Source organism: Halyomorpha halys, unplaced genomic scaffold (assembly GCF_000696795.3).
Source record: "Halyomorpha halys isolate HHAL.00 unplaced genomic scaffold, Hhal_1.1 Scaffold889.1, whole genome shotgun sequence".
Lineage (NCBI taxonomy): Eukaryota > Metazoa > Arthropoda > Insecta > Hemiptera > Pentatomidae > Halyomorpha > Halyomorpha halys.
Genome location: NW_027105736.1, coordinates 314,926 through 332,854, shown reverse-complemented (window position 1 = coordinate 332,854; position 17,929 = coordinate 314,926). Strand labels below are relative to the sequence as shown.

The window sequence follows — 17,929 nt, the reverse complement described above, 5'->3', positions numbered from 1 at the left end:
TGGAACTTTTGATTATATCAAATTATAAACCTGTAGTTTAATGAATTTAAAAAATCTGGATTGTATTTCCATTAATGCCAAGAATAATTTATAAGTAAATTTTAAGTAAAAAAACTGGACTGTCTTTTACCAATATTTATTAATAATTTTATGATATTTTGGTTCTTAAGTCATCATCGGGCATGCCTTTTTTATTGTTCAACTGTACAACTTGAATTATGTAATCATTTTCTTCACTAATTCAAATTTAGTAATTGTCATACATTCAAAGCATCACATAACAGTCTTAAACTTTTTTTTAAACCTACCATTTCTTCAAGTTTAATTAGGGAAGTTTCATCTAATAGATTACTATACTTAATTAATCAATTAGAAAAGTTTATATGTAATATAACAATTTTCAGGATTATTGCTCACCGATGAAGATTTCTGGCAAGAGCAAAGAAGGTTTGTTCTCAGGCATCTCCGAGAGTTCGGTTTTGGGCGCAGGACGATGGCAGAGTTGGTTGAAGCTGAATCTGAACAGCTTGTTGCAGGATTTAAAAAGAAACTTGGTAGTTGTGAAAGTTCAGGTAAAGTTATGGATATGGCAGATGCATTTGGAGTCAATGTTCTCAACACCCTATGGATGATGATGGCAAGTATAAGATACTCTCCAGATGATAAGGAACTGAAAAAGCTGCAGAATTTACTCACAGAATTATTTGCCAGCATAGATATGACTGGAACGTTGTTCAGCCAATTTCCCTTACTGATACATATTGCTCCTAAACTATCTGGATATAAGCAATTTATGAGTATTCATCAACGTGTCTGGGCATTCCTAAAGGTAATTGTTTTTATCACAAATATATAGTATTTCTTTTGTTTCGGATATGCAAGAACTTCTATTCTGATTGATGACTCTTGATTGAATGATTCTAGGCTGAATTGGATAGGCATAAAGAGACCTTTCAAAAGGATGACCCTAGAGATTTAATGGATGTATATTTACAAATGTTAAATTCAGAGGACAGGAAACCAAGCTTTTCGGGTACCTAACTATTTATATTGTTTGTTTTTTTTGCTATTGATGACTATTTAATTTTTCTTCTGTATCTTATCATAAAAAAAAAAAAAATGTTATCTCAGCTCTTTATTAATTATTGTTTATGTTGACATTTTGAATAAATGAGGAAAATATTACTTATGCCTTTTTTAAGCAATCAGAGTGAATAATGTTAATAGTAATTAAATGAATCATGTTTGTAGAATTACAGCTTCTTGCAATCTGCATGGATATGTTCATGGCTGGTTCCGAAACTACGAGCAAGTCACTAGGATTCGGTTTCTTGTACATGCTCCTCTATCCTGAGGTACAGACAAAAGCTAGGGAAGAAATTGACAGGGTTGTTGGCAGAGATCGGCTTCCTACCTTAAATGACAGACCTAAGTAAGTAGTATTACAATATAATTAAATTTATTTGGGGTCTGAGGTCCTCAGGTGCTCCAACTACTGCAAAAAGGATGTATTATCCTACAGGTTACGAATCTATTCTATCTAGACTGTAATGGTTGATATTCATTTGATAGATCCATAATCAAATGTAAATAAGAGTTTTGGTAATATGATACCTATGTATAAAATAAAGTTAACCTAGCCTGGCTTGTTCACCACTGGTAAATGGGAGATTGGCTAGATGTGAGTACCCTCCTGTAAACATATAACCCTTTTTTATTTTTTTCACTCATAATTAAACCCATGAAATCAAGAAAAGAGAAAGTGCTGTGCATAGAGATAAAATGGTTCTATTTTGTACACAATAATGACTGATCTATGTACCCATCCTTAGGTATAGTAACATATATTAATGAACACAATGAAAGGTTCTTCCTAGTTATTACAAATTGTAAAATAATTCTTCTTTTTTTCCAGCATGCCCTATATTGAGTCCATCGTATATGAATCTGTACGAGTATTTATGGGCCGCACTTTCAGCATTCCGCACAGAGCACTGAAAAGTACAACTCTTCAAGGATATAACATTCCAAAAGTAAAAAAAAAAACAACAACTAAAATTAGAATATGTTAAAACCTCAACCTTTGGTACTTAGTTAGTTAGTTACTTGATTCTGGTAAAAAAGTTTTTTTTCTTTAATTACAAAAAATAAACTGTACTTTATTTTTTTTCTTAACATAATCAAGGTAGATCATATAGAAAAAAACAAAATACAATTTTTTTGTAATAGTTATTAAATATTTGTTGGTAGAATCGGGGTTATAATTCAGGGTTGGTTGATATGGCTTCTTCCAGTAATTCTCATAATTACTAAAAAGTTACATACTTCAATCAGGATAGTTTGAAATATTTTAGTTTGAAGAATTTAATTAATCATGATTAATATAAAACAATTCACTGTATTTTTATACTGTCAAAATTATTGCAATTATATTAATACTGATTTTATAATTATTTATGCAACACTTGTGAAAACATCTAATACAATGTAATTTCCACCAGTGCTTCTAGATATCGTCTTGCTATGGGAAAAGACTGCACTTTATTAAGACTGCAGTAAATTAAGTTTTAAAAGTTTTTTACTTTATAGACGTAAATTAAAACATCTTATAAGTTTTAACAGTCATTTAGTCAGCCGCCAGTGTGTTCGGCATATTCCCAATTTAGACTCCATTTTAGGCCTTCCAACAAAAATCACTATTATGTTCAAGTATCCAAAATATTTAAATTTACAAATAAAGAAACAAAAAATATCAATTTCACTTCCAATTGATCAAATAAATGATATTCATAAATGCATTATTATGTTAATAAAAACATTTAATAATCCTCTATTTCAAAAGTATTATTTATAATTATTAAATAATTCTTAATTTATATTTATCAAAGAGAGTATGGCTTTTCACTTACAAAAATGCACATTTTCCTATATTATTAATGTGTTTCTTTTTTATTTGTGAGTTATTTTTGATATTATTTAATCAGAGATATAAAAATATCACTACAGTATATATGTGCGTGTATGTTAATTTCTTATGTTATAATTTAGTAAATATAATAGTAATAATTTAATATTTTATAGGACACTATGCTAATAGCCAACTTCAATGGTGTCCTCATGAACAAACAATTCTGGGGTGATCCAGAAGTTTTCAGACCTGAGAGGTTCATTGAAGATGGAAAAGTAGTAGTACCAGATTATTATTTACCTTTCGGCTATGGTATGTTATATTCTACATACATTATATAATTTGAAGTGATGATTGATAATGATCAAATTTTTCCACTTATTATGACCGATTTAATTTATTAAGCAATTTTTTATACTTATTTTTTTCTTTAAAAAAAAAACTTCTTATCTCTCTCTCTCTTATTTTTTCTTTCAATTTCTGAACAATATTTCGGACAATTTGTCCATTATCTATTCCATCTTAATAACTCAATCTCTTATATCCTACTTGAGTAACGAAAATAGTTAGAAATAAACTAACTGTAGTACTCATACAAAGATGTTTTATAGGTAAACATAGATGTTTGGGTCAAACATTAGCAAGGAGCAACGTCTTCTTGTTTACTGCTGCATTACTACAAAATTTTGAGTTTTCAATTCCACCTGGTGAAGCACCTCCAGATACCAGTGGAATTGATGGCGTAACACCTTCTCCAGGTCCTTATAGAGCTCTAGTACGGTGCAGAAAATAGATATGAATATGATTTTAGTTGTTAATTTTAAATTTTGTGATAATTCATGATTAATATTAATATAATGAGGTAAATGACAAAGTATTTCAACATGAAAGAATATATTATGAAAAAATATAGTAAGCAACAAAATCAGAACTTTCAATTTGATTACATTGATCAAAACCTCAGAAAGCTGATTTTAATGGAATTAATTTAAGTATTATATGAAATAGGATAAGTGATGGATGATATTGACTGTTAGTTTGTAATTTTAATTTAGTTCAATATTGTATTTTATTGTGTTGTTAATAAAATTTATTGTTCTTGAAAAAGTAACTTTATTAAGCCTCACTCAGCAATATCTCAACCATGGGAAATTTAAGAGGCTAATTTTAGAGCTGTTCATCTAACTCTGCTGAATACGCTCTGTTGGCCCACATGTCTAGGTCCAAATGTCAGCATATCTTATAAAAAGAATCTAACGAGGTCACTGAGAAAACTACCAGAGAGGTATTTACATTTATCTGAAATCATAACTTTTTTCCCTAAGTTGTTTTATAAAGACTTGTCATCATCCATAAGTTCAAACCTATACCACCTGTAGCACTACAAACCATGAACAGTCTTGTGTTCTGAGGCTTATAAAAAGTACTATTTCTAGATAAAAATTAAGCAAGAAGATTTGGTAGTGGGGGAAGTAGTGATATTGTCAGTATCATGCTTAACTATCCTAAACCTTAGAAGTCAATATGATTCATATTTATCATTATCATCAATCTTGTTTTTGATAGCTTCAATAATTCAATCAAAGCTTCATTGATGATTTTAAAAATTTAAAAATATTTGTTAAAATAAAAGAAAGGTTTGTAATATGTATTTAAAATAACAAATAAATGTAAATTATCCATCATTGAAGTTAATGAATAGTTGAGGACCCACATAAGAACAAGGATCTACATTTTTTATTATTGAAAAAAAATTGATAATCATATTGAAAAGCATTATTATATCTATAAATGTGATGTAAATCCATTTACTTTATAGTGTCGTACGGACAAATGCACCTGTATCTCACTTGAAAACGATATCTCTTAAACTCGTAACATTCAAAACTTAACTTATATTGCTCAAACTATTGCTAACTCAATGTGATTTCTTAGTTGACTATTAAGAGAACACTTTTTATTATATTTTTATTTAATAGGAGATCGACCTGGTGGGCATTACTTGGTTAATATAACAGTTACATAAGAGAACAAGGTATCAAAATGAAGACATCATAAACACAACAACCAACATATTTTTATTCAATGATTAACATTTTTGTTTTGTTTTTTAAAATAATATTTGATTATACAGAAATGATTGAAGTCAAGCAATATGAAAATAATAAGCTTGTACCAGTAACCATTTTTAACAGAGTGGTTGTTAGAACAAACTTATTAGTTAAATGATTATTTGTTATTTTATAAGGTAATAGTAACAAAATATTCTTTTTGTAAAACTTTCTCAATGAATAGATGTAAATTTAAATTTTAAAAAAATTGAATCACTAATAACTGGAATATTTAGTCTTAGTTTATAATATAAATTAAATGCTTTAAGTACACATATTTATTTGACAATGGTTAATTTTAAGATAAACATTGACATATACAACATACATTTTATTATATCCCTGCTAATATTTCATAATTGATATAATCACATGGCCACTATCATCACTATCTATATATACAGTCTTAAAACAAATTGAGTCCTTTGCTCCACGAGTGGTACGAAACTAAGATAAATTAACTAAATAAAATAATAATAAACATTTCAATAAAATAATATAACACAGTTGATAAAATTCTTCACTACTTCTGAATAATTAATTAAACATGGTAATATCTTCATAGAAGATTAATTTTTATTTAATTTAATATATAACAATGGACCTTCCGATAAAACAAAATTTTACCAATATCATTTATTTTTCTAATCATGGAAAACCTATAACAATGTGAAAAATGTTTAGTAATTAAATTAATTAATAATGCACAAGGGTGAAAAATGTGGCTAATCTTAAGGTTTTGACTATCTTTTTCTGATTCCTGGAAAATGATGCTTCCTTTTTGATGTTTAGAATGGCTATGGTGTCATGATATAAACTCTACAAATAAAGGGAAACCAACCATTTAAAGTTTTTATATAATGAATAAAAAATTAACTTTTAAAATATGGCACCGTTCTATTTTTTTTTTTTCAATTTTAGTTAATAGACATATTATTCATTGTTTTTAAATGAATTTATAGGGATTCTAGGTATTAACAATAATCTAAATGAATTATATCTACATAATTAATATTATATCGTTAATTACTAAGAAGACATTTAATTTTGACAAGGCAACCATTAAAACTAATTTTCTTATGACTTCTTTCTGAAAGGAAGACAAGGTAATTTCTTTAAGTAGAAGAGAAAATTGCTTCAGAGTATTAAAAGGTGTAATATATAAAGATGGTAAATACCATGGGCCTACAGCCTATGTCAGACTTAATTAATATAAATTGAATCCCTTGAATTATTGGAAACAGATATTTTTTTTTTAAAACAACAATACTAAAAATTAATAACAAAATAAAATTAAGAATTATATAATGTATAATGACACAATTTTATTATTATGTATAACACACAGCCATATCTTCAAATTTTGAGCAAGCAGCTTAAAGGGCATCAAGATTGGCAGCTACCTTCCTCCGAAATCATATTTATACCACTAATTATTTTATGAGAATTTATATAATGTATATTAATGTCATTATTTGACTTGGACAAAGGGCTTGAAGATATCTAGCAGCATAATATAATTTATCGTAAATATCTATAGATTTCCAGAGGGTAAAAAGTCTGGAGAAGATTACTTTACAAATTCTATAACTCATAAAAATGGTTACTCATAATTTGATAACAGCCCTTTTTTGGCTCTTTGGAACTCCTTTTCCTGCAACACTAAGCAAGAAACACTAGGATTATAGATATCCTGAGTTGGCTTGGCTAGGCATTTAGGACCTATATGTTCTTCCCCACCCCAAAAAGTAGACTATCCATGGAACAACAATAAATAATCTACTGCATAATGATTCTCAAATAGGTTATCACTCAGTTGGCTTATATGCTTATATATTTCTAAATAGTTTATTTCCTTTCCCTGTAGCTATCATTTTCCATGAAATTTTACTTCATTTTTTTCTTCTTCCATATTTGTAATTAAATTATAAACTTTAAATAATTTTAACAAACATCACTATACGGATAACGTTTTCTTTAATCCTAAATTATGTTATTTATTTATTAACCACCAAAGTTCTTTAGCTAACATAATTACAAGAACTGTTGACTATACATAAATGTTAGTCTGGAAAAAAATAAGGCTTTACAAACAAAAAGAAAACATAAAACTCATATTTCATTTTCTTTGTTCTCATTCTTCTATAAAGATATAATTTATCACTTTAAAATCTGTTAATTATGCAACTAGAAAAATTTTAATTTAAAATAAAATTATTATATGAAACTAATAATTCTTAATTTATAAATATCAACAGGTATTATTTATATCTATATCTTCAATAAAAATCATCATAGGTATAAAAGCCAGAAGTAATGAAAAAATTACCAACTGTACAAAAATATAACAAAACAACTAAACAACTATTTAACTTAATTATTTTTTTTATTTTAATTTTAATTTGTTAAAACATAACCTACTAGCTTTTCATAAGCGTATTTAATGACTATTGAGCATTTTTATACGCCCATTAATTAATTAGAATCCATAATAATACAAGTAATCAGTTTCTTAAAATTGATATACAACAATGGAAGAAAGTATTTCCAATTGTTAAGAGATAAACCTAAAACATTCTAGACAGAAGCGGGTTCTAAGAGATCTGTACCTTGTCCACAGGCAACTAACATAAATGGTTGGTCAGAGTCAGGATCATGTTTCACATTTAACACTTAAATATTAACATTTATTTTATTTAACCTAGTAATTAATATTTCTTTCTTCTTCTTTTATTTGATTCCTTTGAATATGCATTTGTTTTAACATGCATGCAACAGTTAGATACATAAAACAGTAATAACACACACACATATATATATATATTTTTTTTTTTTTGAGGAGGAATTATAAAATACATCTATAAAAAAAAAAGAATAAAATATCTTCATATACTCTGGATATACACTGATAACACGAATATTACCGTTTAAAATAATGGCAACTTGTTTGATTATTACAAAATATATAATTATAAATATATTGTATATATACACACATACATACTGGATATAAATATATAAGCCTATGATTTTCAACAACCCATCATTTTCCAATTCTCTTAATTTTTTTTCAAAATAAAAATAAAAACTTTAGAAATTATATAGTAGAAATATAACCATTTCAGTTTACCACAAGATTTCCTCAGATGCTAGACAAATTTGCTGATTCATTTTTAAACTTAATGGGGTTTTTATAATTTTTTCAACGAAGATAAAAAAAAACTAAGATAACTAATAGGATTGCTACCCTTTGGAGCAGTAAGTAATGATCCGTTGTATATTTGTCAGATGAATCAGCGTGGAATCGAGCATGATTGTGCTACGGTGGTGCACTGATATAAGGTGACATTGTTTCCTCATGTCACCTATTTCCAGAAGTTTCAAATAGAATCTGAAAATCAAATGATATATTTTTAAAATCTCATTGATTAATTATGATTATACGATGCTTGATTCAATATCCTGTATCTTTTATAATCTTGGATTGAAAATTCATATATTATTGGTAATTTACCTCGCTGAGAATAGCCCAATTTTCACTTTCACTGTGTACAGTCAGCCTTATTTCTTTTATGGCACCAAGTTTATGGTCGACTTTACCCTCTGCAATGCCCATGTTATCAAATCTACCTGTATATGTTAATATGTAACATTAGATCAAGTTAAAGGTAGCCTTTTCATAACAATAAAATCAAATCAAAGTTACCAGTTCAGATAAGAAATGTAAGTTAACGATTATATTTTTTTGGAAATTACATTTATATAAATCATATTACCATATAAAATCACACTACTTTTATCATACTATTATATAAAAGCAAAGCCTGTGTTTTCTTTTTTTTGTTGTAACCACTGGTTAGTGATTGGTAACCACAAAAACTAATGAACCAAATTTTAACTAAATTATCTTCATGGCCTCTAGAAGGTTTAGCAATAATTAAATCTAAAGATAAATAAAGCTAATATAGTAAGCTGAAGAGTTTGTTTGAATGGGCTAACTTCAGGAACTACCAATCCAATTTTAAAAATTCTTTTTGAGTTAGACAGGCTGATCATCAAGGAATGTATTAGCTTTTATACCATTTATAACTATGACTTATAGGAATGGAACAGTAACCATGGTGTCAAACAAATGGGCGAACCACAATGACGGATACTTATAATCTCAATCTATTTTTTTAATTCATAATGTTCTGTTGAAATGACAATTGAACAGAAGAAAATATTGAATTTGTTTGTTCAAAGTCTATAAATACCATCAGTTCTCATAATAATAAAATATTATCAAAAAAGTACTGTGCTTAGTTAAAGATTAGAGCATGAGAAAATTAAACCTACAAAATTCGACTCCATTTCTTTTGAGACAAAATTCATTTGTAATTAACTAATAAAATTAAATTACTTTCAAAATGTTTGTAATGTTCAATCTAAAACCATATGGAAAAAAAAAATGAAGTTAGACAAGAATAGGAAAAAATAGTATTATTTTAAAACGTACCAATAATAATAAACCCATCAGCTGTGTAATTAAAATTATCATAGACTACTGTTGGAGTGATGAGAGGCAAAACTTCTACAGTTGTGTTATAAAACCTGTCTGATGGATGCTCAGCATTCCCACTCTTCAGCAAGTATCTTCATGAAAAAATGAAAAATATAATTTAAAATATGAGAAAAAAACAACTTCAATAATGCGATGTTAAGGTAATTTTAATACTGATTATCAATCTAAAAAAGAAAAACTATATCCTTATGGTTTAATTTTTTATCAATACTTAAGAAACCTTATTATTTTTTAAAAATTACTATGGTAAATAATAACAGTAATAATTTGAAAATATAAAAATAAATGAACTATCAAGTTATAGAGGGTGCCATCCTCCTTTATAAGAAAACTCTTGGGCCATTTTGTAGCAAATTAAACAATGAATTGATAAGTTCTTATGAACCCAGGTCAGCAAATGAAATCTTAATAAATTTTCACTCCAAAAAATAAAAAAGGTACGTTTTTAGATGCTTCCTGGCAATCGATGAATAAAAAAATTGTTGCATAAAGTATCAGATCCAAACTAACTTGATGGAGTATTAGGTTTAGAGTCAAATGAAACCAATAGCAGCTCAATAAATCAAACTCACGATTCTTGGGTGCATTGTCAGAGTTAATCTGGTATCCAAAATGATTAGAAAAATGTCCAATTCCAAACAAACTTGTTATGTTTAGCAACTTTGTTTCAAGATGTTTTTTTAAAAAAAAAAAAAAAAAAATCTAGAAACAGACAGACAGGGAATATTTATACAGGAACTCGGTCAAACATGCAATGTGAGAGAAATTTTGATTCTGGAGGACGAAAAATGTTCAGCTCACAAAAGGGTTACAATTACTTCTACAAGCATATCCTACTATGAGCTGAAATTAATCCTCTTTCATTTTAGAACAGATATTTCTACAATATTCGTGGGTTGTATTCATTTCCATAAAAAAAATAAAAATAAAAAAAAATTATTTAAAAAAACTATTTAATAGTCATAGTGACATGAAAAAATTGATCAGATTGACTGGAAAAACACACTGCATATGCATCTGCCAGTCAAAAGTTGAACTTGTGTTAGAATAGATCTTTTATTTACACATTTTTGGTCATTCTTCATTACCATCTACAACTTTATTTGTAAAATATTATGTTTTTAAAGATATTTGACTTTCAAACTGTGTGTTTTGATATAGTTTTTATTTATTTATTTTTCATTACTAGTAAAAATGTGGAATGGTTAATTTTTTCAAACAAACAAAATTAGAAACAGAACAAAATGGTAATTTAGAGGAAACCATTTTGAATACTCAGCATTTAAACCCAATCAGACTATTTAATTGAGGATAAGACCTAGCTGATATTAAAGACCATTCAATTTTATATTGATTTACCAACTTTAATCAAAATTGTTTGACCTGTTATGGAGAAAATCCTCAGAAAGTTTAAATTTTATTATGTAAAGTGGCACTACTGGTTGGTTGATTTTAACGAAAAAGTTACTGTAACACCCTAGCATAAACCTGCTCTACATATGTAATTTCAATGTCAAACAACATTTGTTTATGAGCAAGGCTGTTCACATACTCTAAGACCATTTAGTGATACTTGATTATTTGGACTCTATGAATCTAAAAGTTTTTTACAAAGATGTTTTGTTGTATTATGGTTGATGCAACACAAATGGTGACTACACAAAGTGTTGTTGTACTTGTATTACCAGTTAGGGTGGAATATTCAAAACAGTTTTGTAACCCCTTTAAGATTATTGAACTAACCATCCAAAAACAAAGTAAGATTTAGTATATAGTAGGTACCTACTGTTTTTTAAAAAATATAATAGCAATAATTCATCATGAATTCTTTCTTGTAATCATGAAAAAGTTTTTAAAATAATAATAATGAAGGCCTAGCGAACCTGAAGGTTTTATCTGCATATTTACCTGTTGCAGTTCTCTCAATGCAACATTTTGTGTAGCCTTCTACAGTCTTCTGTTAACTCATCCTTTTTCAGTCTTAATGTTTTACACATACTCTATTTTCAAAAACCGTAAGTGTAAGAGGTCACGTTTTGCATCGTTAAAAAGCAATAGAAAGGATAACAGTTGTGTAAATTTTAACTTTTAAGTTTCTGGACAGAAGGCATGAGGCTAAGCAATTTCACAAGTGAAAAAACAAAACATTTCCTGCCTTTAACCTTGTTTTTATTTCCTCATCAATTTAATTTTTTCCAGTTATCCTAGAATCTAAATACTACTGACGTAGGAATGAATGCCCTACCCAGATATTTTTCAGTTCACAAAATACCACAAAGCCATGGATATTCCTGAGCTAAATGTTTTTAGATCAGAGCAAAATTGTTTATTAACTTCCTGATGCTGTTCAGAGCTGTAAAACATGAAAGTTATAAATATTCTTTATTTTTCTGGCTTGAAAACTGGTCAAGATTCCATTAGCTGACCCAAGTTCATAGAAGATTTTTGTTCAGAATTAAATTTGATATATCCCCCAAAGAATTATCCTATTTCCCTGGAGAAAAGAAAAATTGTTTTTTATAATGCTACAAAAATACTTGGAATAAGAGATTTGAGGAAGTAACTTATTTACAAAGTAAAACTAATAAATTACTTTGTGACATTGACAGGAGAAGTAAACTTGAAGAAGAGATGGTCACCAGGTTGAGGCAGCAGTCCCCAAAAGAATGTTTCTCCTTCATAAGCTCTTTTTAGAGTATACTGTTTGTAAGCCTTGATTTCTGAGAGTACAATTGCAGCTGGATTGTAGTGTGGATAAAATAATTTCACTTTCCCAAACTGTTTGTCCTGGAAATTAATTAAAATAGATGACATATAGTTCTGAAATTTAATTAATATGAGTTAATCATAAAGAAGAATAAAAATAGAAAGCTTCAAAAATAAAAAAGAAAACCTGAATATCAGACTATCAATAATCAGAATTTTTTTCCAAACGTCTAGTTACTGTATTGAGTTATGGAGGATTTTTAATACTTCCTTAATTCTTTTTTTTTTTCCAACCACAAACAATGAAGAAGGGAAAAAATATTTTCTTTATTAATGATCTTCTTATAATTGGGTTTCTTTATCCAATCCTCAAATATAACATATTGGTCTATTAATATTAATATTTCATCTGAGGCATCTATAACCCACATGGTTAGGCCTAGATCTATTGTTCTAAGATCTGCGGGTGGTGCCCAAATATGGACTTTTGAGTAGCTGATTAAATAATTTAATAGGCTACCTGGTTCCCTTCCAACTAAAAAGTCTACCAAATATTTTCAATTAAAGAATGTAACAAAATGATCACAGACGACAGATTTTATAGTCCATGAAGCTCTCCACCTTATAATACTTGTTATTATTTGTTATATATTTTACATATATTATAATTACTATAAAAGAACGAGTGCTCAACAAGAGACATAAATTAATTTTTGGACATAATTGAAAGATTCCAATTAAAAAGTATTGAGTCCCTAAAATAACAACAAACAATTCATCTGTCGAAGTTTGCCAAATACAGGCATCATCAAGACAAAAACACAATATCACCAACAAGTAACATAAATGCAGTGCATCACAAATCAACAGTGTAACAAGACAAACTAATAAGAGACAGTACTTCACTCCAAAACATACTGATTTTTTGTCTGAATTGGTGAAATGTTAACTGTTAAATATTTTCGCAGTAATTTAGAGACACAAGGCTTTGTAGCTGGAATCTTTCAATTGTATATTGATATTTAATTACTTACTAATTTATACACTTTGTATTTTATGTTTAAAGATTACAATGTTAAAAACAATATTATTTATTTATTTCATTACGACTAATTTATTTATTTATATATTATATATTTGCATGTTATAATGTTGTAAATAACACAATTTATTTATTGCATTATGAATTATGAATTATACCTTTATTATGTAAGTGTATTTTATATTTATCTGTTATAACGTTATTAATAACATTAATAGCTATGCATAATTTACTTATAATAATATGTATTATGATTTTAAACAAATTCCAATAAACCAAATTTTGAAATAAAAACTCTCCACTTAACAAAGAAAGATATAAATAATAAATAAAACCTAATATTCTTAGCTTTTATTCACTTAAAATAATAGAAATTTTAGCACTTTTTAGTGACATTTTCAAAATTCTTGCTGACTTTAGAATGAAACAATCATTAAATAATAACAAGTAAGCTGAGCAGGGAAGTGATCAGCCGACTAGTCTGTAAAATGCACATATATAACAAATTAAAGTCAGTAGATTGATAAGTCTTTAGTATGTACTCTCTCTAAATCATAATCTTAGAGTCCTATAATAGTTTCAAATAAAGCAATCTTAAGCCAGTATACATACAATCTATTTCAAAGGGAATAGAAAGTATAGAGAAAGATTCTAGGACTAATTCAAGTACACATGGAATCAGACAGATTTTTAAGAAAGTGAAACTATAATGTGTATACAGAATCAAACATTGTCCTATTTATAAACAAAAATAGATTGTTAGAAGAAGGAAAAACACGTCTTATTCCAAAAAGTTACCAAACCAATGTGGTATGGCAAAAGAAAAAGTAGAAAGCTTGGGTAATTTGTTTGGAAACATGAGGATGATCTGCATAAGTTAGGAGAAGGAAGTGAAATTTTGTCAAGATTTTAAGTAAATATAAGTTGTAGGATAAAATCTAGATCGTGAGAGGGTCATTCAACCTTGTCCTGTAAACAATTACAAATATCCTTAAATAATTAAATTAGTAAAAAAAACTGTCAATTAATAAAAGAATAAGTTACCTTCAACTTCTGAACTTTTCCCTTAAGAGATGAGTGAGTCCCTATATGTTGGAAAAGGGATGGCTTGTAGTGTATCCAAAGTTCATCTTTTGCTTTTCTGCAATGTTTCTATAAAAAAGATGATTGTTGAAAGCAAACATATTTTGGAATGCCCAGGACTTAATAAATTATACTTTCTAAAAATAATGAAGTAAATAAATGAGATACTCAGTCGTAAAACATGGTATCTAACATTTACTGTGAATTGAAATTTTTTATATTACTAGATTATTTAGGGAATATTTCTTAGATTTTTGAAAGAATTTAAAAGTCATGGTAAGTAACTTCTGGTTGAAGATAAAAAACTTGTAATTAACAAACATTTTAATGTTGTAAAAATTTTCATTTTTTCAGTAACCACATTCCACAACCAAGTCCCTCAAATATAGAAATAATAAAATGTTAAAATTGGTCAGTAAAATCATTGTTACCATATCCTTCTCTAAATTGCAACTTTTAGTATGAATCAGATGGTCTAGTAACCAATCAACTGGTTTATCATTGTAAAACATGAAGAAAAATTGTATCAACCATGGAAGTTCGACGCAACGAAACATTTTACCTAAAAAAAGAGTACATATGTTATAAAAAACCTTTGGTTATCAAATAATATGTAACTACTAAAATATAAAATAAATAAATAACAATATAAAAAAACAAAATTTTATAATTGGTGTTAGTAAGTTGTCTATCGTCTATTGAGCTGGCATGTCTTCTTTTTTTTTTTTTATTATTTATTTATTTATTGCTATTTACAACTGTACATTATTATTATAATACATTTAGTAAATTTGATCTCAGTTAAAGGCATATCTTCTTCCACACATCTTAGCAATAGTAATAATAAACTGTACTTATATAAAATACCAGTTAGCAGAAAAAAAAATATTTTGATTACTAATTATAATTTAAAATATTGATTATTTGTTGTTCAAAACAACTTTAAAAACTTGTAGCAAAATTATGATTCTTACTAAATAGTTAAGCCTAATATCAGTATACTTTAAAAAAAAAGTACCAAGTCAGTAGAAGTTTGATTTCTATGTAGTATACATGTTGTGAATGTCATTAACTATAATGAGGTGTAGATGGTTAACTGTAGATTACTGATTGGAGAAGTTTGTCGCGGGGTGAGGTTAGTAAAGAACAACATAAATAAATATTGTTTTGTTTATTTATGTTGTTCTTTGTTGACCTCATCCCCTGAAAAACTTCTCCAGTCATTAACTATAACTCATGAATTTAAAAATCACAGTAAATTTGAAATGCTCACTTTGTGCAGTATTAACTGCACAATGAATGCATTATACAATAGTAAAATAGCATAAAACTGTATTATATGGAACTAAACAATAGAATTATGTACAAATAGAAAAGTGTTAGTGTAATATATCCAGCTGAGTTTTTATTGTTCTAAAGGTGAATAAGTACATTTTTTCCACCATTTTATTGAAATCTGATATTACTTTTCTTTTTTTTTTCCGGCCTGACAAGGTGTGCTACTGTTAACAGCAATAAATATTTTTTTATTTAAGAAAACAAAAAAAAAATATTTTAAGATAGAATTATATTACTTTCAAACATTTTTCTCACTATTTGTACACATTTTATAATAAATACCCATTGTAAGTAACAGCAAATAAATGTGTAAATCTATGTTTTCAATTGAAGGGCTCTCTCTATAAAGGTTCTAATGACACAAATCAACAAAATAATTTTTCAGCCTAAAAAGTAAGCTTTTTAAAATAAGTTTCAGCTCTAATCTGACAATTGTTAACAATGGATCAGTGCTTATTGCATGGTTCTAATATGCCAAAACTTAAAATATATTAATTTAGTGAAAAGTGAGCCTGGTTATTCTAATCCTTGAAAAGTTTGAAGAAATGCTACCAAGAACCTTTTTTGAGGGAGCTATTCAATTGAATTACTAGGAACAAAAATGTGAAAAGCCACTATTTCAAAGAAAATTTTATTATATGCAAAATGCTCCTTTATTTATCTATAAAGCTATTAATGGTATTACTATGTCTAAAACTATAATTTGTTAATTTTATAATATTGTGGAATATGAATTATACAAAAATTAAGTAAGAATTTTTCAAAACCAATATACAGAAACATTTACATTGTGCTCATCATTGCTCATTCTTGCTCCAAAGACCTTCAACTATTTATCTTATGCATAAAAAACTTCGAATATAGGTTTTTTATGAAGAAGGTAATTATATATTTTAAAAAATAATAATATACTGTTGAAATTATATTAATAAATACCAATAAAACCAAGCTGGCAGAAGTCCAGGACAAACCATGGTTTCTTATTCGCTATTCTCTCAAGAGCTACACTTTTCATTGTTGAGATAAAATGAGGTTTGGCTAAGATATCGTCTTCCAGCTGGATATAAAACATTGCCTTTGGCTGAGCATACATCATCAAAAAAGCAAAGTCCAAGTTCTGTTTCGTACGCCAACGAACTCGTTCAGGGGCATCGCCAAGTGTTGGCCTGAGGTGGTTCATGTCTGGATAGTAGCTGGCAGGAGGAGAGATAACTTCAAGCAGGCCATTGCTTATTTCGTTGTCAAATCTAGAAAATATGAGAAAATTACACGACATGTATGTCTGATGGTACTAGATACTAGATGGATCTAGTAACAATTATTTGTCTACTTTTATATTAAATTAAATATTCAATATAATTAATTATGAAATTCGCCAGACTTTATTGGATTGCCACAATTTTTATGGTCTAAGGGGACTAGAAATTCTAACAATCAAATCATTTTGATACAAATGGAGAACAAAACTCAAATTAAAACTATTTCAAAAGTCTTATAAACAATCTTTTTTCTCTTGCAATCCGTGTTTGAAATTCATGAGATTGATCATCACAAAATATAATTTCAAATAAATTATTAGTTTAAACTCCAATGTTTTTAATACAACTTTATTTATACAATGAAAGAAAAATATATTTGAAGAACAGTAATTGAAATAAATCAAGATTAATTATATGATTATTATCTACTATCCTTAGAAATATAAATTATACTAACTGTTCTCGAAGTTCACCAGCAACTGATAGAACATACTCTTCGTCAGTCTGAAAGAAATTGATTAATATTAAATAATTGATAAAATAATTTACTACCATGTGAGCTCTACTAAAGTCAAGTTACTTTAGAAGGATACTTTACCATTTATAGTAGTTACTAGCTAAAGCTATAGCTTGCTGAAGTTTTGACTTAGGATTACATCAAATTATTGAGAGTTTATTTGTTTTTATTAGTGACTACAAAGAAAAAAAAAGGAAGAAAACTATTTTTACCTCTGCAATAAGCACAACAATAACAGCATCATCTTGTTCTTCAGTGCTCATTGAATTTATGAGATTCTGAAGTGTTGATAGAAGGTAACTTTGAACTGCTCTCTTAACAGTTGGTACACCCATTATGACAGAAACTGAAAAAAATAATAGAGCCAAATAAAACCAAAAGAATTTTATATATATATATAT

General features: G+C 27.6%; 2 protein-coding genes across 7 annotated transcripts in view; one reads left to right on the top strand and one right to left on the bottom strand.

Annotated features, from left to right (window-relative positions):
* The window catches only part of Cyp303a1 (Probable cytochrome P450 303a1), a 54,768-nt gene extending 50,367 nt beyond the window's left edge, over positions 1-4,401 (top strand). For both annotated transcript variants that reach the window (XM_067053484.1, XM_014430413.3), the window contains exons 4-9: positions 405-829; positions 925-1,033; positions 1,252-1,432; positions 1,916-2,033; positions 3,082-3,220; positions 3,520-4,401. In XM_067053484.1, the coding sequence (XP_066909585.1) occupies positions 405-829; positions 925-1,033; positions 1,252-1,432; positions 1,916-2,033; positions 3,082-3,220; positions 3,520-3,701 (1,154 nt within the window). In that variant the 3' untranslated portion in view covers positions 3,702-4,401. The remainder of the gene's footprint in view (positions 1-404; positions 830-924; positions 1,034-1,251; positions 1,433-1,915; positions 2,034-3,081; positions 3,221-3,519) is intronic.
* A 592-nt stretch (positions 4,402-4,993) lies between these two features.
* Mgat4a (alpha-1,3-mannosyl-glycoprotein 4-beta-N-acetylglucosaminyltransferase a) overlaps positions 4,994-17,929 on the bottom strand; it is a 325,867-nt gene continuing 312,931 nt past the window's right edge. For 4 of the 5 annotated variants that reach the window (XM_067053479.1, XM_067053471.1, XM_067053472.1 and 1 more), the window contains exons 4-12: positions 17,741-17,874; positions 17,469-17,515; positions 16,689-16,999; positions 14,846-14,976; positions 14,376-14,483; positions 12,177-12,370; positions 9,518-9,654; positions 8,534-8,649; positions 4,994-8,410 (exon numbers count right to left, since the gene is read on the bottom strand). In XM_067053479.1, the coding sequence (XP_066909580.1) occupies positions 8,381-8,410; positions 8,534-8,649; positions 9,518-9,654; positions 12,177-12,370; positions 14,376-14,483; positions 14,846-14,976; positions 16,689-16,999; positions 17,469-17,515; positions 17,741-17,874 (1,208 nt within the window). In that variant the 3' untranslated portion in view covers positions 4,994-8,380. The remainder of the gene's footprint in view (positions 8,411-8,533; positions 8,650-9,517; positions 9,655-12,176; positions 12,371-14,375; positions 14,484-14,845; positions 14,977-16,688; positions 17,000-17,468; positions 17,516-17,740; positions 17,875-17,929) is intronic. The other variant, XM_067053480.1, reaches the window with a different exon arrangement.